This window comes from Conger conger, chromosome 11 (genome assembly GCF_963514075.1).
Source record: "Conger conger chromosome 11, fConCon1.1, whole genome shotgun sequence".
NCBI lineage: Eukaryota > Metazoa > Chordata > Actinopteri > Anguilliformes > Congridae > Conger > Conger conger.
The window spans coordinates 3,113,201-3,137,217 of record NC_083770.1 but is presented as its reverse complement, the minus strand read 5'-3'; the positions used below and the strand labels follow the sequence as shown (position 1 = coordinate 3,137,217).

Below are 24,017 nucleotides of genomic sequence, written 5' to 3'. Positions count from 1 at the left end.
CATACTTGTACAAAAGTTCCTGTACATAGGAATGCGATTATCTACATTTTGTATCGGCTCTCTCGAACAGGATGAGCCAACGTACGAGCGTATCTGACCAGTATCGTTAATCCAGTTGCAGAGTAAAGATATGATCCCCATCCATAGGCAAAAAATACATTATAACTTCAGCTGTTATACTGCCGTAGCACTGCGGCTGGTGGTATGGTGCTCAAGTAACATGCAGAAGCATTTTAGCTGAAGACATTACTTTTCCAATGATGTATAGTCTGTCAGGCTTGCATAAAACAATGCAGTATTTTTTGGCCTGCGTAAGGAAACTGTACCATTTTCAATACACACAGTGAGACTGTTACGCTTTGGCAAAAACATATTTCAAGGCCAAAAAGGTTGATGTTTTACAACAAAAGATGTATTTCGCGATGCCTATGTCAAAATAGAGGATGTCCGTTTTATATCAGTGAGCATTTAAATATATTCTCAAAAATATTTTATTATTATGCAGTATGCTTATAAATAAGGAACAAGGCTACTTTTGAATAATAAATAGCATGTGAAATTGTGGAATGTGTTTGACTAGTTGATGGGGGTTTGGTATTTGACAAAAACTTAAATCAATGGACCTCAATGTAAATATTAGTATACAAGATGTTGTTATTGTGACTATTGTACTTATTTATTTTACAATATTGTCGACCTGTTGCTGTCTGAAGAGAGCGCAAGGAGAGAGAGGGACTACCGTAGGGGAGGGTGACAGTCGGGGGGAAGTGCAAACACTTTTTTTCAGGATAAAAAGTGTTGTATACTTTATTAAGCAAAATACAGTATTTTACACATTAAGACCCATAATGTCATTTAGTTTCAATGTGTCCAAATGTCTTTTTTGGAAAACTGCTTAGACATACCTTAGAAAAAACAATGCAGAATGCAAATTTTTGGAGATATCATCATCAAATTTTAAAGGGGATTTGTCCAGGGTTTTGACTTTGTCTCCAGTGTGTTCTAAGCACACCAGGTACCGCCACAATAATCTGTATCCACTGAAATATAGAAAATCTTTTCAGTGACAAAAAAATCTTCCACTTCCACTGTGCTTGCGTTCTATAACTTTGTTTTAGTAATACTTGTAATACTAGTAAAACAAACCCCAAAAGGGTCACCTTTCAGAAGACACCAGGATTATTAGGGTTCAGGAATAGTAACCATTTTATTTTGGGTATGTAATTTTCAAGCTTGTGTCAAGGAAAGAGGTGATACTTAAAACACCAACATTTTGAAATATACCTTTTTTCCAACTGACTCCGAGAGGCTTCAAGTCTTTATGCTAAGCTAACATGTTATGCTAACATGGAAATTGAATGCAAAAATTTTAAAATAAATCTAAATCTAAATCTAAATTTCGCAAAATGTTGTCATCTTCCTTTAAAGGGTTGAACCATCTTGGATGATCTCCAGTCAAAAACAAAAAAAACTGATAAAACATAATACATGAACATTTAAGTCAGCCAATAATGGTAGATTTGCTATGACTAGACAACAAATAATTGTTTTCATAAATACATGTTAACAGGCATCTTGGCAGCCTTCATTAGATGTACAGATGTTTTTAATTTAATGTATGGACTTCTATTGCATTTTGTTGCCAAACAATCCCTCACCACACCCATAAGTACACTGTTCAAAGAGCCAACGGCAAATTAAAAAACATAATAAAATCTAGAACTCAACACTGGAACTCACTTTGCAATCCTGAAGGGCTTTGAAAAATATTATGATTGTTCTGCTGAAGCTATGCCTATCTGTAGACTAAACTGACCACCACTTGCTTTTGTGTCGCAAGGCAACACCTGCATTCTTTTAACATAAACTCACAACTTGAAGTGAAAAAGGAAATTATTTGCATCAAATGGTAAATCAGTGTAAAATCAATTGTGATGGACTACTTTTAACTCCAAAACAAGACATTGTCCTCATGAGACTGGCAGAGTTGGTTTAACAGTCATTTTACTGTGTAGTTTTCCATTCTCTTAAATATTAATGGATGTTACAATCGCATTCTTGGTTAATGATCTGCAGAACATACATGCACCTAAAATACACTGTGAATTGATGGTGCATAGTCAGTTCATTTCCACGCCACTGTCAACAGAAAAATGCATTAATTTCACCCTTCATTTTCAAGTTTAACAAATAAGGTTTCAATAAATGGAAATCAGTGTCACATATTAAAGTGTAGTATAATACTTGTCACCCATCACATTTCTGATGCAGCGATGGGCATCAGATATATCTTCTCAGTATCTGTTCAGACAGCAGAAATGAACAACAATAAATATGTCACCCACAATCTATTCAGCTTTAAAACATTTTCCTTGAAAGGACGGAAAGAAAGACTCACTGAACTGTGTAATGTCACATGACACATGCCTTCATCTTCAGGGTGAAGTTAGGTGAACGCTGTCAATTACTGACTAAGGATAATACAAGCAAAGGTTATGTACGCAACCCAAAACAAAACAAGGAGGAAGGGGCAGGGTAAAAAGGAAGAGACGCGATTCTACAGGTCAAAAGGTCAGCTTATGGCCTGTTGTGGTGGAATGAGCAGTGCTGAAGGCCAGGGCAGAACTGGACCCGAGAATCAACAACAAAGCAACAGCTTGTGATGAAAACTAGGGAAGAACCCCCAGAGGTACTGCGCTTTGTGTGGGGTTTGTGCTTTGTGACTGCCAATAATCACACCAAGCCAAACGGAGTCTGGAAAAATCTGCTTAAAAGTACTAAAACACCAAAAAAAAAATGTTGTAATATTGTTATATTTTTAACAGAGATTCATATTTGATTAAGAATCTACACTATATCCACATCACTTCCACAGAAAATCAACTTGAAAATAAATACTTCAGATACAGATACAGTCCCTCGCGACTAATACAAGAACAAAAAAACAAGCATGTTTTTTCATTATGGTTTTCACTTCATTATGATGAACCTGGCATTCATGCTTTTTACTGAAACAACCTTATGATCGTGATTTTAGCACACAGGGTGAAAGAACGAATGGCTTTCTGGTCAAGTTTTTGTGCACAGGGTGAAAGAACGAACAGGAATGAATGAACAGGAGCATTGTGGTCGTTTTGGTCGTTTCAGAGGACATGTTGACAAAAATAAAAATATAAACTTATGCCGGCCCTATCCTTTAAGATCAAGTTCAAATCAAGTGCATCCCAATGACGTACAAGAGAGGTAATGTGCATACATTCACAGGTCCGAAAGCGCTACTCTTCTGGTCAGAGTCTTCCCTGCCGGGTTGGTGAGGGGAGAGTAATCACCCGCACATTCCCTCCAAAGCAACTACAGCAAAAGGACGTTTTTTTGGATCTGAACCAGAATTTCTGATACACTCCCCTAGGAATCATGTTTAAGATCAAGTCCAAAGTGCAGGCCAGTGAAGTACAAGAGATGCAAGGTGCTACATTCACAGGTCAGCGAGTGCCACTCTTCTGCTGTCTTCACAGTAAAATGTCCAGTGTAAACTCTTACAGAATTTAGGAGTCTGCTGTGACCAGATTCGGCTCATATGAACTCTGTAAGGGTTGAATTAACGCTGGATATTTCACTGCTCTCCCTGCAGGATTGCTGAGGGTAGCGTAAACACCCACTCTTTTCTCTCTCCCTCTCCTCTCCTCGTCCGGTCCCTTTCTCAGACATCGTCAAATATTCGGCTCTGGGAGGAGGTCATGGCCAGGTACCGCGCCCCCGTGTGCCTGCAGTGGAACAGAAAGAGAGCTTTGATTACCTTATCATTGCAGAAACTACATCATTTAACCACATTCTATGCAGGACTTTCACCTTGAAAATATTATAAAACAAACATGCTCAGTCATAACTATGATACACTGGCAGTCAATATGTACTGGAAACTCCCTCCTCAAACCCGGGACATTTTCTGTTCTGTCACATAGCTCACGCTACAAATCTCTATAAAAATCTCTACAAATCATGAAACTATTGAAGGAGATATGCAATGAGACGAAAACGTGTATTGGCCGTTAGGTCAGGTCCCTCTTGATGTCATAAATGAGATGGACCCAATAGCTCAGAGGTAATAAATTGAACTCCACCCATTTAATCCCCTCAAAGGAATAGATGGAAATGCTTAGACTGATACAAGTTGATATTGCAACGCATTTGATTCCTCAAATTTTTTTGATAGGGATGGAAACAGAGGGAGTGGACTGTGGGAAGTGAAAGATGGGGATAGGGACGGAAACGGGGAGTGGACTGTGGGAAGTGAAAGATGGGGATAGGGATGGAAACAGAGGGAGTGGACTGTGGGAAGTGAAAGATGGGGATAGGGATGGAAACAGGGGGAGTGGACTGTGGGAAGTGAAAGATGGGGATAGGGATGGAAACAGAGGGAGTGGACTGTGGGAAGTGAAAGATGGGGATAGGGATGGAAACAGCTAGACTGAATAAAGACAACAAGAGTGACAAGAAGAAGTCAAAAATGGAAAGAAATAAAATGAAGACAGAATTTGAGGGAGATCTCAAACACACCTTCCACCTTCAGACTCCACGGGGTCTTCGAGGATCGTGTCTCCATTGAAATCAAGTGGCTCGACATCGTGAAGGAGCTCAAATCGGTCTCTGTCAAGCCGGGCACTGGGTCGAGAAGACTTGCCTTCTGTCAAGAGCAATAGTCACAAAAATCCCATAAAACATGCACATTCATTTTCCAAATATGCTCCTTTTCATAGTCACAACACAACTGTACACTTTGACCGCCAAAATATATATATATATCTCAGGATTACCCAATACCATCAAAAGCACAACTATTCCTTAACAAAATGATTACTGTAGAAAGACTGAACAAACGTTATACACCTTAGATTACAGCGCGAGTATATAGAAATTGATGGCAATGTAATGGTACTATATCTAGCATATTTTCAGCAAGAGCAAAGCCTTTAACCCTGCATTGCTCCAGGGGAGGACTGTCTCCTGCTTAGTCTAATCAACTGTACGTCGCTCTGGATAAGTGCGTCTGCCAAATGCCAATAATGTAATGTTCATTTTGAGGTATGCATTGGATCACTGTATAGTTGGAATACCCAACCTCTCTTCAACTTCAATGTCTGGAGTGACCTTCAGACATTAGCCTCCAGAATTTCTTGATATTTAGTGGAATCCAAGGCTTCACCCTTCAACACACCTTCTTTGGTGGTGGCTAAAAAGTTGGTTTTGTCAGTCCAAAGCACATTGTTCCAAAAGGCCTCAGGCTTCTCAATGTTATCTTTTGCATACTTCAGATGCTTAATTTTGTGTTAAGGTCGTTCTTTCTGGCAACTCTGCCATGTAGGTCTTTGTTGCTTAAAATACGTTGTATTGTTGTCCTGTGAACGGCTAGACCTGTGTTTGTGTTAGGTTTTGTGTTTTTCATGCTCTGTAGTCTGCCTATGTTGTTAGCGTTTTCGTGTTTTTTTTTCCTCCGTGCACACCGTAATCTCCCTGTCACTTCATTCATTCGTTTCACCTGTTTCACTTCCTGATTGTTTCCCCACCTGATTCCCATTTCCTCTCGTTACCTGTGTATAAAAACCCCTGCCAAATTGTTATGTGTTCAATCCATACTCTCCAGCGTTTTCGTATTGATACCTGTTTTGGCTTGTTACGTCCCCGACCATCGAGTTTAGCTTATTTCTTCAGTCCTGTTCTGACCCGTAGTTTTTCAACCTGTTTCTGTTTATCGACTTTCGTTTCTGGATTGTGTTCCTGTTTAATTAGCCCGTTTGTTTGTTTTCGACCCATTGCCTGTGACCGCGACTATTCTTTGGATTATCCTCAATACATCTGTTTGCTAGAGATCTGACCCTTTGCCTGGACTATTGCTTACGAACTGCCTTATCCCTGCTATAACTGTTTGCTGGCTATTGACCCTCGCTGTACCAACCTACCCTGAGAAAATAAAGACCTTATTTTCTAAAGAACTTTCGTTGTGGTCTCACTATTGGATCCCTTGTTCTGAGTGCCTGATAGATTGCTATTCTTTTTTGCAGCTCTTTTGCAGTGATGTTTAGATTCTTCTGAACATTTCTCACCAGGTCTGAGGCCATTCCATCTGAAATCATTCTTGGTCTTCCAGACCTGGCCTTGACTTCAACTGTGCCATTTATTTTCAATTTTCTAATAATGTTTCCAACAATGGAAGTAGGTAGTTTGAAACATTGAGAGTTTTTGCAGCCTTCTCTTTCTTGGTGGAAATGAACCATCTTCATTATGAAATCCTTGGACTGTTTAGAGGAACCCATGGTTGTTAACACCAGACAAAGCAGCCACTGTAGTCAGATACTTTAGAAGGTATGGAGTTACTTCAGAATAAAAAGTTCAGCCCTGGAATTATACTCACCTGACTCATTGAAGCCCTAAGGACCTGGGTCTGGGTCTTAGTAGTCATCTTTTTAAAAATTAACTATTCTTTTCCTTTTTCTATCATTTCTAAATCTTTAAAAATTAACATAAAATGTAATCTTGCTTTAAAATTTGCAGAAAGGTCTCATGTTTAATTGTACCATTTAGAGTTCAGGTTTGCTTTCGGTCACATAAAAATTCATAGTAACCAGGGGTGCCCCACTGTAGCCAATTTAAGTTAAGTTAGCTACATTTATTATTCTTCAGACAAATATGTTGACTAGCTAGTTAGCTAACATTGCACTCTTATCTCACTGAGCTGGCTATCAAAATTATTCTAATTAAGTTTGTGTTTAATTTCATAAAGTGTAGGTAGGGAAAACAGACGCCCTGAGCTACAGCTTCACTAATGGCAGCTAATGTAGCTAGCAGACGCCCCTGACGAAAAAGTGCAGCTCAGGAAACTCCATCCAGGAGTGCTGTAATGTAGGCTTTCCGTTACCTAGCTGGCCTCTTTTGGCCACACGGTGATAGCCTTAGCTAGGGGATGTATTACTGAACACCCAGGAGGCGTGTCCTAGACACCAGTAGTGTATGCATTCAACTATGGTATTTTATCTTCCCAAAAATAGGTCAATGATCCAGTTTATCTTGTAACACAACATCTTCACTTGTGCCTTGTGGAAAAACCTGAAATTGATTACACGTAGGTTACACCCTCATGACAAAACGTGTTTACAACAATAAGCCAAGTGTTTATCGTCATCTACCTTAATTACCTTAATTATCGTCATCTACCTTAATTACCTTAATTATCGTCATCTACCTTACCTAAATTGGTTGACTATTTAGCTATGGAAGTGCCAACCAACACAAACATATAGTTAGAGAGCTTGCTGCTTTGTTTCAGAGAAAGCGCCGTACTGATGTGTTGAGGATTATTTTCATACTGCATGTAATAAAGAGGGCATTATCACAGTAGTCATTTCTTTGACAATTTGGATATTTTTTTTCTCCATATGAGAAACTGCCCGAACACTGTTTAGAGTTGGAATTTCACTCACGTCTGCTAGGGCTGCCTACATCAGAGCTATTGGGCTCCTTCAGCTCTGAGTAGGTGTTCCGGTTTCGTGCAGGATAGTCTTCTCGATTCCCATAGCGCTCTCGCCACTCCTGGAACACACACAGTCCATTGTACACACACACACGCCCTGCAGAAAAGGTTGAGTAGTCATCATCTAACAAACTGAATTCTAGTTCAGTTCAGGACTGAACTAGAGCATATGTCCCTAAAGTGAACTGGTTGTAGCTTCTGGGGTAAACCGACTGTGCAAATTGGGCATGCGGGACTAAAGCAAATAGAAGTGAAAACATTTATTTTAAACAAACCCTTCTGCGATTCTGTCCATCTTCCACCCTCTGAAGTTTTCTTCTCTCTGCACAAAAGGCAAAAGACTTCAATCAAATGGAAAAAATAATAAAGTAGAATATAAAGTATGTGATATTAGCACTACCATCAGTGAATTGAAAGCAAGTCTGTTTTACACCATTACACTCTCTGCCCAGCACACTGTACTTCATAGTGCTTTCAGGTGCACCTCAGATTTTTCAAATGAAAATAGCAGTCTCAAAATGAATCTGATCTGAAATTGATCTGACTACTTAAATAGCAATGGCATAGTGTGCTATAAGGTTTAATGAGGTTTTATTAATGAAACTATAATCATAGAAATATTGTAGTACAAACAAGGCTGTATACACTCAGTGGGCACTTTATTAGGCATTCACTAGATTTATTTTTTAGACTTATTAAGCCTTCTGCTGCTGTAGCCTATCTACTTAGATGTTTGATGTGTTGTGTGTTCAGAGATGCCCTTCTGCATACCACTGTTTTATTTGTTATGGTATAAAATACCATGGTTATTTTGCATTACTATTACGTTATTTGCGCCACCTTCCTGTCAGCTTTGACCAGTCTGGCTCACTGGAAGTTTTTAGATTTTCGCACCATTCTCTGCAAACTCTAGGGACTGCTGTTCGTGAAAATCCCAGGAGATCAGCAGTTTCAAACATTCCACAGTCAAAGTCACTTATAGTAGATTACAGTTCTTCCCCATTCTCACATTTGGTCTGAACAACAGCTGAACCTCTTGACCACGTTTGCAAGCTTTCATAAATGTTGTTGTTGCCACATGATTGGCTGATAAAATATTTTCATTAACAATCTGGTGCACAGGTATACCTAATAAATTAAACTTAAAATTAAAAATAAATTGTTTTTATTGTAGCCAATATATTTCGACCAGTTTCAGCATACATATGAAGATCAGAGCAAAGGAAGTGAAAATACGAGTAAATGGCAAAGGGAATCATTATGTGAGTGAGGGGGAGATTAACACACGGCAAAAACATGTTTTTTTACGGATCTCCAAGATTCATGTGAGTCCTTGTTCTGGGTCTGAAAATACAGATTTCCGTCTTAAGACAGAAGAATCACATCCCTGGTTATGGTCCAGCCTTAGGGAAAAAGGGTAACCTCAATATCAAATCATAAATCGTTCCATCCCAGCAAAACCTGGAGTCTGTTTACGAGGCGTATTATGTCTAGAAAACCCACACAGACAGAAACATATTGATGGTTTTTACAAAATAGCCCCGCCAAGTAAATGTTTGGTCCAGGGGACCATTTCCAAGAAAAATATTTTTTGTTTTGATTTGTTTACAGTCGAACCTATTATGTCAAGGCATGAAAAACAGAATGTCTCAAGGCAAATTCACAAAGTAAACAAAAGGAGTAGATGGAGAACTGTTGGGTTTCCTCGTCTCTCGTGCTGCAAGCTAACAAAATGACCATGCACTTAAAAACATGAACGCTTAGGACTGCTTTCCTGCTGTCATTCACAGTAACTTCTCATAATTGCAGATGCCACTAAATTAACTTCCCTTCAATTGCCTTTTGTTGTCTGATGTACAGTAGAGGGTTAATAAGAGATCACTATACCCTTGGAGACAGAATGTGAGAAAATAGTTGGAACTAAAAAAGGTATATTTATTAAGTATATGTATTCTAGCCATAACAAGAGAATGCATGACCAAGAGAATGCATGAGAAAGGGGAACAGAGCACTAACATACCACGGATTATGAATTCTGAAAACAGTCAAAACAAATGTAATGCAAATACCAGTTTTTATCAGTTTCAAAATGTATATTAAAAGTGGGTTGTCGATCATAGTGGGTGTATGTGTGTGATAGGAGAAAGGGAAGGCCAGGAAGCCCGTTGCTACCTCGTCGGATAAGCTCCTTGCCCTCATCGATGAGGTCGGCAGTCATTTCGCTGTCGCCCACAAACTGATGGAATCCTAACAGGTTGAGACAGCGGGTGCCCAGGCTGTGGAGGAACCAGGGAGATACTGAACACTGGAGGAACCACTGAACACTGGAGGAACCACTGAACACTGGAGAAACCACTGAACACTGGAGGAACCACTGAACACTGGAGAAACCATTGAACACTGGAGGAACCACTGAACACTGGAGGAACCACTGAACACTGGAGAAAACACTGAACACTGGAGGAACCACTGAACACTGGAGGAACCACTGAACACTGGAGGAACCACTGAACACTGGAGGAACCAGGGAGATACTGAACACTGGAGAAAACACTGAACACTGGAGGAACTAGGGAGATACTGAACACTGGAGAAAACACTGAACACTGGAGAAACCAGGGAGATACTGAACACTGGAGAAAAAAACACTGAAGAAAAACACTGGAGAAAAACACTGAACAAAAAAAACACTGATGAACAAAAAAACACTGAACAAAAATACTAAAGAAAAAAACTGGAGAAAAACACTGAACAAAAACACTGAAGGAAAACACACTTAAACACGGCTTCAGCAAGATTTCAGACTACAAAACAAAACTGAACTTGAAACAACAATGGGAGGGACACCTTGGTTTAAGACAGAGAGAGGCGAAAAGGGACTAACCTGAAGTAGGTGGCAATGCACAGCAGGAGAATGAGCATGGGATAGTAGATGTAGAAGCCATCAGCGATGAAAGACAGGACCTTCATTGACCCCATAATCTAGTGAAGAGATCCAAGTGGTTATGGTTGATATTATGAGGTATGATTGAGTCTATGAGCCACAGTCATCATGGATGACTATTGTTACATGAAAATTGCTGAATGCTGCTAATAGTTTTGTGTATGGGAACAGAGTTTTTCAGAAAGGGAACACAGTATGACCGGGAGGATTTCCATGCAGCGATGCAGCAAGTGGAGCATGTGTCTTGGGAAGCCCCAGTCTGAACTCACCGACGTGTACGCCGTCTGCTCCTTGCTTTTGTGCGAAATGGCGGAGTCCATGTGGATGAGGCCCAGGAAGTTCAGGCAGAGAGGCGGGGTCAGGCGGCAGAACAACCTGCAGGTTAACCGTGCATCGTGAGTCCCCCAAAACTGACCCCACATCAATTTAACCACCCCTGGTCCTATTGCTGCCCCTTAGATGGAACTGGATGAGACTGATTTGAGGCAGTTCATCTCACAGAATTTATTCACCCCCATTGAATATGTCAGGAACACATTTTCAACAATGCAAAAGTATGCCATTGTTTTATAGACATTGAACAAGGGCTGGGCGACACACAGCAGCAATAATTATGAGGTGCAATAATGATCACTGCCAGCGTGTGGTGTAGCCCCTTTCTTTTAGTAGTTTTCTCCTTAATGGTACAATAGGTAAGATTTCTATGTTAAAACATTGCTACAAGGTCATTGTAAATCCCTTCCTATCATTGAATAAGGCTCACCGACATGATGACTCACCCTCTGCCTGTGTTAAATTCGGATTTCAAAATATACAGTTGACGGACTGACACTCCGGACCAAAACATTGTATAGCTGTACAATGATTTGAGTTAAATCAACATCAGCACATTCATAGAGAAGGGGGAGAGATAAGCAGTGCTGTGGTTTGAGGACGTTTGTTGCTGCAATTCCTCACATGAAATGAAATGCTTCTGGGGAAAAAAAACATCACTGTTGATATCTAGTGCATGCATGGTTGTGTGCCTCCCATAAGATCAGGTGGTGTGCTTCCCTCAATCACAAGGACAGCCTTGCTGTTAATTGGCTGCCTTATCAACATATAATAGGTAACATTTTTCCCCAGAAACATTTCACACAACCTGTCAAGTACTGTATACCAACGCTCAAGGGCAAAACACCACGGTGATTGTTATTGCATCCAGTAATGACTGTAGTGGTATGCTGCCCAGCTGCATTTCCCCTGCACCTACATGCCGCTGAACTGCAGGCTGTAGGCATCGGTCTGATGGTGCGGGGCCAGGTAGTAGTAGTTGAAGACTCGGATGCGGAACACAGTGGAGTACACACACGTGCACAGGAAGAAGATCGTGATGAAGCACGCCATCTTGTAAACAAAATGAAAGCAAAATCGTACCAAAGTTTACATTACATCACAGGCCTTGGTAGACGCTCTTATCCACAGTCAGACACAATGCAAACACAAGCGCATGGAACGGGGATCGAAGTGCATCAGTAGAGTGGAGAACTGGTATAGTCCTAAGAGAGTCAGTAAAGTGTAAAAGTGGGGTTTCCCTCTCCCGCTGGTCAAAGCAAAAATGGTCTCTCCTGTACTAACATAAGGACATGTTTTCTCTGCTCTACCGTACTGTACATGCATGCTATGTTCACTCGCTCTTTATTATTATTATTCTGTACGTTTTTGGCACTTAACTACTTCCACACACTTCGTGCTCACCTCTATGTACAGGTAGTTGTAGTGCTCACCTCTATGTACAGGTAGTTGTAGTGCTCACCTCTATGTACAGGTAGTTGTAGTGCTCACCTCTATGTACAGGTAGTTGTAGCGCTCACCTCTATGTACAGGTAGTTGTAGTGCTCACCTCTATGTACAGGTAGTTGTAGCGCTCACCTCTATGTACAGGTAGTTGTAGTGCTCACCTCTATGTACAGGTAGTTGTAGTCCTCACCTCTATGTACAGGTAGTTGCAGTGCTCACCTCTATGTACAGGTAGTTGTAGTCCTCACCTCTATGTACAGGTAGTTGTAGTCCTCACCTCTATGTAAAGGTAGTTGTAGCGCTCACCTCTATGTACAGGTAGTTGTAGTGCTCATCCCCAATGTACAGGTAGTTGTAGTCCTCACCTCTATGTACAGGTAGTTGTAGTGTTCACCTCTATGTACAGGTAGTTGTAGTCCTCACCTCTATGTACAGGTAGTTGTAGTGCTCACCTCTATGTACAGGTAGTTGTAGTCCTCACCTCTATGTACAGGTAGTTGTAGTCCTCACCTCTATGTAAAGGTAGTTGTAGCGCTCACCTCTATGTACAGGTAGTTGTAGTGCTCATCCCCAATGTACAGGTAGTTGTAGTCCTCACCTCTATGTACAGGTAGTTGTAGTGCTCACCTCTATGTACAGGTAGTTGTAGTGCTCACCTCTATGTACAGGTAGTTGTAATCCTCACCTCTATGTACAGGTAGTTGTAGTCCTCACCTCTATGTACAGGTAGTTGTAGTGCTCACCTCTATGTACAGGTAGTTGTAGTGCTCACCTCTATGTACAGGTAGTTGTAGTCCCGCTCTGCCAGCTGAATGGAGACGGCGAAAAGGGAGAGGACAGGATGGGTGCTGAAGAAGGTGCATTCGGACCACACCACCGCCACAGAGAACAGGGTCAGAATCACTGCCAGCGCCCGGTAGAACCACTGCCTCACAAGGCACTCCCAGTACCACTCTGAGAAAAGAGGCAGACCAGTTACTCACATAAGCATCACTAAGGGCCACATTGGCTCAGGTGGTAAGAGCAGCTGTCTGGCAGTTGGAGGGTTGCCTTTTCTTTTTATTTTTATGGATAATTCTGGAGCACACTGTGTCATCAAATCAAAAACCTGTGGTCTGAACTGAATAAGGGTCCGTAAGCGCAAACCCAAGGATATCAATGATTCTGAAATAGATTCTGATTTAATTTAAGTATTATAAAACCAGGGGCAAAATAATTTATTTGAAAAATATTAGAATTCAGTTTGAATTATTCCACTGAATAATTACTAAAGCATAATACTTTATATATGTTCGAAAATAAAGTTTTTTTTGTGCATATTTATCCACTAGGTATGTTTTTTGTATATTTATTATTGTGCCAAGCAGGGCTGCTTTCAAAGCCTCCAGTCAACGGGGGAGGTAAGAAGCACTGCTTCTTCTATGGTCACAATGCATCCTCCTCTTTCATGTAAAGTCACTAAGCCAATCATGGTGCTGGTTCTGTGTGAAGGGAAGGGGGACACGCCCATATTGGGGAGCAGCGGGAGGCGAGTGGGGCACTCACCCACAGTCGGGGTGTAGAAGACTCTGCTCATCCACCCTCGCTGCTCGGGGGAGGAGCCATGGACGAACCGGGCGGAGGTGCTGGTCTCGTTCCTGGCCACGTCCTCCAAATGGAAGGCCTGCTCCAGCAGGTTCCTCCACTGGACCTGGGTCCGATTGTGCCGCTGCACTGCATAGATCACCTGAGCAACACACCCACACACACGCACAGGGCAGCGCTGACATGGTGATGCATACTATTTACTGCCTTGCCCTGTAGGCTGTGCTGCAGGTTGAGGAATTTGAAAACATTATATTTACATTTTAGTCATTTAGCAGATGCTTTTAATCCAAAGTGACTTACAAGTGCATATGTTCTTCAACAAGTTAAAAACATCACATCCATAAAGAGTAAAACACGCATGAAGAGCTGTTGGAAGGGGCGGTAAATCAGGCGGGAGGACTAAGTTGAAAAGGTGTGTTTTTAGTCTGCATGGAAATATGGGGAGGGATTCTGCTGTCCTGACAGTGTTAGGCAAGACAAATGTTGAAACAGGCCTAAGTATAACATCTTCAAAGGTACTACACAACTGTTTCTGGTCACATGCTCGCTCCTTACAGGGGAATATAGAGTTTGTCACTCCATCAGACCTGTTTATGGAGCTTCACAAAGCTCTTTTCGCTGGGATAAATGTTCCGTCTGTCATCATAGTCCTCATAATCATCCATATTCCTTCCCATCTTCTCCTGATAGTCCACGGGGCACTGTGGTTGAAGACCAGAGTTTTTACATTTTTTTAAATGTCAAGATTCTATAATCCTAATGCCTAATGCCAATAAATCACCATTTCATATTTACCTTTCTCAGAATTGTGTCAATGTACTTCCTCAGAGGGTGGTTGTACTTGATGGACTCACTAATTTTTCTGACTTCCTGTCAAAAGACAGAACAAGGCGGTTAACAAAATTAATCTTTATGTCCAGACTTTGGTCAAATACGTAATTCTAAGCTTTACTGAGCTTGTCTGGTGTATTGGAACCCATGAAATACTCTCAAGCCCTGCCTTTTGGACCTCTCGGTTGGCACAATTTCACCAGGAAAGCTCAATCGCGCACAGAAAAGTATTAGAATGTATTTGACCCAGGTCGTTTCACGTCCCAACCCTCCCACACCGGTGCTACCCGTCCCCGATACCTCCATGGTGTCCTCCAGGTTCTCCTCGGCGTCAGCCTTCTCTGTCATCAGCTTAGCGGCCTTGAAGTAAGTCTTGTCCAGCAGGTACCCCTGGCGGGCCGAGTTCCAGTACGACCGCGGGATCTCCACCAGCCCGTAGCCTAGCAACAGCACCAGCAGGAACAGCCCCCAGGTGTTGGCTGCCGTGATGCCTATTGTCTGCAGCTCGTACCTTATCGGAGAGCAAGAGAGACGAGGGGGATGAGTCAACGTGGGCATGCTGAAAGGGTTCGCTGCCAGACCTGATCAGCAGAACACAGAGAGATAAGGTCAGGCAATCAGAGAGCAAGGAAAACAAAGAGGGGAGAGGGGCTGATCTTGGGTGTACAGGACTGGGGACAGTGCCCGGGCAGGGACTCACCGTGTTCATGAAGCACCCAAACATACTGTACAAATGTGCTGCAGGAAGACGAAAGGAGAGACACTCACCATGACAGCTGCAACTTTGGGTGCACAGCCACATAAATGAGAAGAGAGCCAAAGATCAGCAGGTAGGTGCCGTAGTAGATGGCATTTTCGATGAGAGCTGTTTTGACCTTCCCCGTGATGGAGAATCCCCCAGAGCGAGCGTACGACTGCATGAAGGGGAGGAGAAGCCTGCTCACACAAAGAGAAAGAGCACTCTCAATAAAAACATCATATATTATTCACGACCATCAGAGGTAAAGAACACACAAACACACATCATTATGTGGAGAGAATATGAACAGTTCACATAACATACAGTCTCCAATAGTACCGGAACGGCAAGGTCAATTCCTTAGTTTTTGATGTACACTGAAGACAATTGAGTTTGAGGTCAAAAGATGTACATGAGATGAAACATGTGAATTTCAGCTTTTATTTCCTGGTATTTTTATCTAGATTTGTTAAACAACTTACAACATATCACCTCTTGTGTCAGACCACCAAATTTTTAGGTGAGCAAACGTATTGGAACATGTGACTGGCAGGTGTTTCTTGTTGCCCAGATGTGTCCTGTTAGATTGGTTAGACAATAAATAGTTCTGGATGTCTACTCTTGGGTTTTGCCTGTGAAGATATTTGTGTTAAAAAAGATAAACCAACATGAAGACCAGAGAGCAGTCTTTTGGAGAAAAGCAAGCCATTTTGAAGCTGAGAAAAGACGGGAAATCAGACAAGCATTGGGGATAGAGCTGGTACAACAACTTGGAATGTTCCTGAAAAAGAAAGAAACCACTGGCGTACTGAGAAAAAGACATCGAACAGGTTGACCAAGGAAAACAACAGCAATTGATGACAGAAAAGTTGTCATGGCTTGGGCTTTCATGGCTGCTTCTGGAGTGGGCTCAATAATCTTTATTGATGATGTAACTCATGATGGTAGCTGCAGGATGAATGCGTCCAAACGAATTGGGAGGAATCCAGCAAGACAATGACCCAAAACACACTGCCAACACAACAAAGGACTTCATTAGGGATAGAAAGTGGAAGGTTCTAGACTGGCCAAGTCAATCACCAGACCTTAAACCAATTGAGCATGCATTCACCTCCTGAAGAGGCCATTGAAGTAAACCCCCCAACAAACAGCAACTGAAAGAGGCTGCAGTAAAAGCCTGGAAAAGCATCAAAAAAGAAGAATGCAACAGGGTCGCAGGCTTGATGCAGTTATTGTAAGCTTGGGATATGCTACCAAATATTAAGTGTTATTGAGTTTAATTTACTTAAATACTTTCTGTTCTAATACTTTTGCTCACCTAAAAATTGGGTGGTCTGATAGCAAATGTGCTATGTTTAACACATCTAGGTGTATCAAATACAATCAAATACATTTTTAAAGTCAGGTTGAAACGTTCCAAAGGCAATGTTACATACCAGGTAAGACACTGTGACGTCCAATACACAACTCTCCAAAACACGGGCATTATTCCATCTGGAATGTAGCTCCATGGCTTGTAACACTCCTTTTGCACACTACCAAGGAGAAAACAACTATTAATTACCTGCCAAAGCACTATTGTGATAATAATAATAATAATAATAATAATAATAATAATATTTAGAATCCACCATCCATACAAGGTACACCAAGACATGAAATTAAAACAACAGTATATAAACGAGGCTCCTCTAAGACAACAGGTGAAGCAGTGCTTCACCAAAAAAAGAAGAAAAAAAACATGCATATCATACATAACACATTCATTTAATGTTAAATTATCCTAACAATGACAGTTCCCTTTGTGATTTTGCCTCTGTTCAAAATCATGCTCTGGGAAAACAGCGCCCCCGCTAGTGAGGCAAAAGCATTTTTGCTTCAATAGGCCGATATACTTCAATGAGACATATAAGACATTGATTGGATATTTGTGGATTTATCAGAACATTTATCAGAACATCACAGTTCAACTGAGTCGGCACTTGCTCCGCCATCTTTATTTTTCGGTTTGTGTGTATTGTATTGAGAATTGAGATCGATAGAGATAGTGAGTAAAAGTGATTATTATAGCAATTGTTTGAATTTTAATGGTTGAGGCGTTGTCTGTGTTGAATATATTGGTGTAAATAAATGACGAAATAAGTTGCGAACACTTTGAAATTCAAAGACCAATCAAAGTCAAGAAAAAGACTTGAGCTAGCTAGCTCAACGTTAATGTTAGCCTATTAGCAAACAAATTTGGCTTCATTTGGATTTTAGAATTGGAAGAAAATGACATCTGCGTGTGCGAGTGAATGTGAAAACATCCTTGTCTGAATAACAGTTAGCACAAGAGCACTTTATGTGGTCCAAACTGAATCATTGCTTTTACAAAAAAATCAGGCTGAACCACCAAAAAACTATACATTTCTACAGTCCAATTTTAAAGCCACTGGTCGTTAGTGTTTTTTAGATTACTGTTCTGTAATTGACACAAAGAATTCTAGTGCTGGTGCTTTTCCTTTGAGAAATGTCTGCAGTGGTTTGGTAGTTTTTATCCATTTTGTGAATGAAATGAAATTGGTGCAGAGAGTTGTATTTGAAAAAGTTATTTTTTTTGTAATCATAGCAACAAAATTATAGGTACAAAGTGGGAAACAATCCTGAATTGCAGTGAAAGACAATGTCCTCTACCAGGACAACCCCCCCCCCACCTCCACCTCTCCTTCCTCCTCCTCTCACTGCCTGATCTCTATTCTAACATGGATGACCTGACAGCTCCATGTTGTCACTATGTTGTTGCAGTGGATACATATCCTCACTCCTGCTCGTAATGCTATGTATCAATCATCAGTCATTTGACCACCAGCTCAAACATGCGTGTCAAAAAAGGTTGAAAACCCCTGTGATAAAGGATGGTGATGCAATATTACATTCAATGATAATGTGTAAAAATTGATGCTGTTCCAAAGTAATTGGTGTCAATCGATTTATTTATCCTGAAACATTCATGATCTAAACATGGAATGTTGTTACAAGTAATCTGTTTTAATAAAACTATGCTTTTGGACTAATGTTACACTTTTTAGTAGTTGGATACATTGGTAGTTAGATGCATTGTAATGGATGCAAAGACAACATTTTCCAAAGTGTTTCATATATTTGTTTTCAGCGCAATCTCAGCTACGATAATATGGCAACAGTAAGTAGGTCAGAATCATATGAACCAAATGAATCATAACCGAACAGAACACAGGGAAGCGACTGCATACAAAATAAACTAGCGAGTCGATAAGATCATTTGGCCTACTTATTTTTTTGAGAGCAAAAATATCAGTTTCATGCACGCCACCTTTTATGGCTTAGAGTGGCTCCACTTTTAGAAAGACCACAACTGGTGGTCGATACATGTCCCCTGTGCTGGCACAAGCAGGGCGACAACTGACCTATTTCACATCCAACCAAAAAATGACAAAAGTAGGTTAATGAAAAAATACATTGGATACATCGGTAGTTATATGCATTGAATTGAGATGCAATAAATGAAAAGACAGTATTTTCAAATGTAAAGTGTGATTGTGATTGGTTGTCAATTGAAACCTGTTTAACAGGCTGCCTATACCATCTGTGTGACAGTGTTTTTCACCTGAAAAAGGCTGAGGTCAACAGGTAAAGGGTGGCACTAAAGGGTTTGATTGGTGGGTTTGATTGGTGGGTTTGCTTCACCAAAAAATCTGGCCAGCAGCCACCACTGCTCTAAACACTCACAGTCTGAAAATGATGGAAAAACCAGGACAGCATCCTCACCTTTTTGTCAGAGCGTGTGAGTTTGGCATCGTCTGATTGGACATGGCCGCAGCCTCGTGCACCTGCCGATCGATCCTGCACTGCTTGTAAATGGTCTGCAAAGGGACGGAAAGGTAGACAGAACAGGCCTTCACTGACCAGCCATATCTGCCTCTTCAAAAAGGCAGGAGCAAAGCCTGAAGGAGACGCAGTCGGGAGAGAGGCGAGGGAGGGACTGTCTGTACCGTGCTGACGTCCAGCGGCAGGATGAACACGATGAGGAAGCACAGGTACCAGGCCAGCAGCGTGCCGAAGAGCACCATCTTCTGCTGCCGGCGGAAATCGCCATAGCGCTGCAGCAGGAACAGGGCCAGGAAGAAGACTACCACGATCTCGATGCCCAGGGCAGCCCCACTCATCCTGCTCCGCCCGCTCAGTGCTCCATCACTGACCGAACAAAACCCTCCACAATCACTCCTGGCCTGATGCTGGATGGGCTCTGCTGGGGCGACCACCTAAAACTGTGATCAAAATGGCGGTCAGTCTGAAACCTGATGACTTCAATCAGATAATTCATTGGACAGTGACACTTTTTTGTCATTCCGGTTCTGTACTCTAGCGCTTTGAGTTTGAAAAGATACAATGAAGGTTGAAGTGCAGACTGTCAGCTTTAATTTGAGAGTATTTTCACCCATATCATATTATCCGTTTAGTAATGAGCTTTTGTGGTACCCCCACTTTAAGGGACTACAAGTATTTTGTTTTGGCTTCACAGATGTGTTTTGTTGTATTCATGTACATGAAAAAGTTGAAAATCCTTAATAATATTAAAAATTATTACTTTATTCTCTTATGTTAAACTGGACTACAGACTATGTACAAAAGGTTCTATCATTTCTATTCTAAATGGTTCATGAAAATACCCTCAAATGAAAGCTCACAGTCAGCATTTCAACCTGATTGTCATTGTATCCTTGTATCAAACTCAAAAGTGCTAGAGTACAGAACCAAAATAACAGTAACATTTATATTGTCCAATGAATTACCATGCCCACTGTATGTTCTGATGTGGCTCTCACCAACACATTACTAGACATTTTAGATGAATTTGAGGTCGTATTGATTGCATTTCTCTTAACCCTATTTTCTAAATTACCTACTCATTCTCCCTTAAAACATGTGTAAATGACGTTCAAGCTCAATTACTCTAATAAACACTAAACATTGAATGGTACCTATACAATCAAATGCCTTAAATATCCCATGAATATCCCTATGAATACATACACCAATAAATGATGAGTAATTATTGTGGGGTATGAACATTAAATGTAAATCTGAACCTTATATTACCTTAAATATCGGAAGAGCAGGTGGAGAATGAGATGTTTCTTATCTGGTATGGTATGATAGAAGCAAGGATTAAATCCTAAATATTAGAATGTGGTCACTTTAAAGCAGCAAAAGACTACATGATCATACGGTTCTCACGTATATTTAACGTAATATATTTAACTTTAGCTAGCTAGTTATGCACACACATTCATGAATCATAATGCTCACAAATCCAGCTCGCTGGTAACAATTAAACGCCAACAAAACTTGATATACAGCAAACGTGGAAACACAATGTCACATGACTTTTCGTGACTGTCAGTATTCTGACAATCAAACACCAAGAACCAGTCAAAAGGAATGATCGCAAACTACCGCAACATACAGCGGGGATATTCATCAGCTAACTAGCTGGCTCGTTAGTAAACTTCGACAAATGGCAGTGCGCGATGCTAACGTAGCTAAAGTTTGCTTTTCTGTCAATGCTTTTCTGTTTTCTTAGTCAGCCAGGTAGCACGCCTTGAGAGCAGCATAATCAAGCAAGCTAGCCAACCAGGTTATCAATAAATAAAATAATAAATATTTATATTCTTACCTACAATCGGGCACTAGCTATAGCAGCATGAAAATTCACAAGCCAAACATATATAACACTGAGCCTCTGATAACGAAAAATGGAATTTGTACGTGCTTTGTGCAGTCCCCCTGATATGCTACTATGGGGTAGCCTATGTTATGACAGCATCGTCAGAGATCGTACCGTGGCGACTGTGCAGACTTCCGATTCGCATTTATCAAAATAAAAGTTATAAATAAATGTAATTATTAAATTATTAAATTAAATTGTTTCTGAACTGTAATTTTGTCGTTTTTCTCCTTTTAATTAATACAGTTGGATATAATTGTGATGTAGATACACTAATTCCTATAAAATATGGCCCAGGAATGCATTGTTATACACTGTCAGTTCACTATTGGCTTATTATCATAGATTATTACTGCATTAATTAAAAATGGTTACATTTAATCTATAGCCCCATGTCCTTAATATTGTACAGTCTTTTCTGTGAAATCATGTTCCCAGCAGTTGTTGCTGTATTTCCAGTATGGTCCAGGCATGCATTGACTGTCAGTTGCCAACCTGCTCAATTGCATAGCTGATTACTCCAAAACAATACATTGTTACCAAATGGGTATACATATAAACTATAGATCCATGTCTTTAATATTGTAGTGTTTTCTGTGAAATCCTGTTCCCAGCAATTACTGCTGTATAAAGTATTTAGAGAATGTATATAGATGCACACCAGGAGAGGACTATCCCCTGCTTAGTCTAATCAACTGTACGTCGCTCTGGATAAGAGCGTCTGCCAAATGCCAATAATGTAATATAATGTAATGTAATGAACTGACAGTGTAAAGCAATGCATTCTTGGCCTAAATCATAGCAACCAGTCAACTTGCAAGCAAGTTGCTTTCTGTTTTGTACAAATTGCATAAGAAATGTATTTGTACTATTTTGGAATTCTTTAACGTTACTCCGCAGCTTTTATTTTGACGAAACTTCAAAGTCAATTTAGACCGGAAAGTATGTACAGGAAGTCTAATTGTTGTTAGCTTCACGGAGCTGGCGACTTTGACGTAACTGCAGGTTATTATGTAATTCTAGCCCAGCCTACTTCCTATTTAGCCAAAGATTTTTTTTCTTCTTCCGCACAACGTTAGCAGACATGCGCAGTAGTGCTTCAGCGGCCAGTAACGGTAGCAATAAGTAGTCGTCATTAGATAACGTTGAAGAACTCAGTAACGATAAATTATAGGCATCAAATTTAAGGTTAGCTAACTCCCTAACTGTTTAACGTAACCAAGAGGCACATTTGTTAAATGGTTAAATCTGCTTATACAGAGGGCACTTTTTAAAACGTTTCTGTTTACAATGGGTCTCAATGGGAAAGTGTCTTACTATGAGCTGTTACTTTATGAGCGCAGAGAATCGTAGTTGTTCATGTTTAGCGCATGCGCAGTGTCTTGAAATGTAACGTTTTCCTGGCTTTTCTGCCAAATTTTCCTTTTGTACAGTCTATGGGTCAAACACAGGGGTTAAACTAGGTCTAGATCAGATGGCATCCATTAAAAAAGATTACGATGGTTCCCAGTTTTCATATTAAGGTTGAAAACTATAACAGAAGAAAACAAATATCTATGAGGGGAATTTCACTGAAGCAACCCTCAGTGTGCCCTCTGTAGGACTGGGTTGCACCAACTGTAGGATACTTCAATTCAAACATAGCTTAGTTAACTATAACTTAAAATACAACTAATACTATTGATGTATGCATTACTAACATAAAAGCGGGACACCACGGAAATAAGCGTACAACGGTCCTACGCCAACACTCAGCAGGTGTAATCACACAGTCATTCACTAATGGTAAAACATATTTTCTGCACACATTAAAATTTTTCAGTCACACCATGGCATTTTGCAAGTAGAGGTTTCATTTATGGATATGATATTTCAGTAGTGACCTAGCCAATTAGCTGGAAGTCTTTAACCGCAAAGGTTTTCATCGTTGAGTATCCACTCATGTTAGTAATGACACAACATTAATTAGCTGATTTTGTTGTGAAGTACCTCATAGCTCACTAGTTTGGACTTCACCACCAGTCAGGTTTAATATATATCCACAGTAAAACTGGCATATACTGTAGAATGCTCCAATTCACTGGTTAGCTATGACCCTGGGGGCATGAGCCTCTGGTCTTATGGTCGAAATGGCAGGCATTTATATAGCACTTCAACACAGCCCGGGCGGGGGATCGAACCAGCAACCCTCCGACTGCAAGACGACTGCTCTTACTGCCTGAGCCACGTTGCCCCTATTCTACTACGCGGGAGTCAGTGGTCCCCTTGAAGTACTTCTGACAGGCAGCAGGCCCTTCTGTTCCTTAAGATTGCCATCAAATAGGCAGTGGCCCAAAAATGCAAGCAATGGTACATAGGGTCCCGAGCTCTTGCAACATATCCATCAAAAGAAGAAAGCCCTCAATATAAAAACAGCCAAACATAGGGGTCGTCGGAATGGAGACATCCAAACAGGTGTGAACATACACCGTTGTCTTCCAACAGAAAATCCATGTTCACAAACAGATCCCAGCACAGATATTCAAACAGATTCAAACAAAGAGTCCAGTCCCCAAAAAAGGATTCTGCACCCCAGAATGGGTTCAGCCAAAGAGATCCAAAGAGATCCAAAAACTGGGTCCAATCTTCCAACAGAAATTCCATCTGGACTGTGTTACAACCACACGCGCATTAAAGGAACAGACTGCCTCGATATCTGTGTGTGCTCTGCAGTAGCCCTGGAGCATTGCCTTGCGATGAGGGAATGAGATCCACAGTAGCGCTGCTGTGGTCTGTAAGACATATGCCTGCTCTGTTAGCCAGAGAGTTCAGTCCACCTGTTCCCTGATCTTAAGTCCATTGCTCCAGAGAATACTGGATGGTAAGG

The 24,017-nt window shown here is 40.9% G+C and overlaps 1 protein-coding gene across 2 annotated transcripts; it reads right to left on the bottom strand.

Annotated features, from left to right (window-relative positions):
• Nucleotides 1-1,188: 1,188 nt before the first annotated feature.
• Nucleotides 1,189-21,235, bottom strand: lmbrd2a (LMBR1 domain containing 2a). Of its 2 annotated transcripts, XM_061261235.1 has the most exons (19): nt 21,101-21,235; nt 20,524-20,566; nt 19,416-19,691; nt 19,192-19,286; nt 16,842-16,940; nt 15,435-15,602; nt 14,967-15,177; nt 14,631-14,705; nt 14,423-14,536; nt 13,794-13,974; nt 13,021-13,202; nt 11,722-11,855; nt 10,739-10,844; nt 10,410-10,507; nt 9,698-9,801; nt 7,801-7,847; nt 7,476-7,584; nt 4,558-4,684; nt 1,189-3,764 (listed from the first exon to the last, which is right to left on the bottom strand). In XM_061261235.1, exons 3-19 carry the CDS (start codon nt 19,587-19,589, stop codon nt 3,701-3,703), a joined length of 2,088 nt encoding a protein of 695 aa, XP_061117219.1. In that variant the 5' UTR covers nt 19,590-19,691; nt 20,524-20,566; nt 21,101-21,235; the 3' UTR covers nt 1,189-3,700. The 2 variants fall into 2 exon arrangements, with proteins under 2 accessions (XP_061117219.1, XP_061117220.1); XM_061261236.1 differs by lacking the exon at nt 20,524-20,566 and having other exon boundaries at nt 21,101-21,233.
• Nucleotides 21,236-24,017: the final 2,782 nt, after the last annotated feature.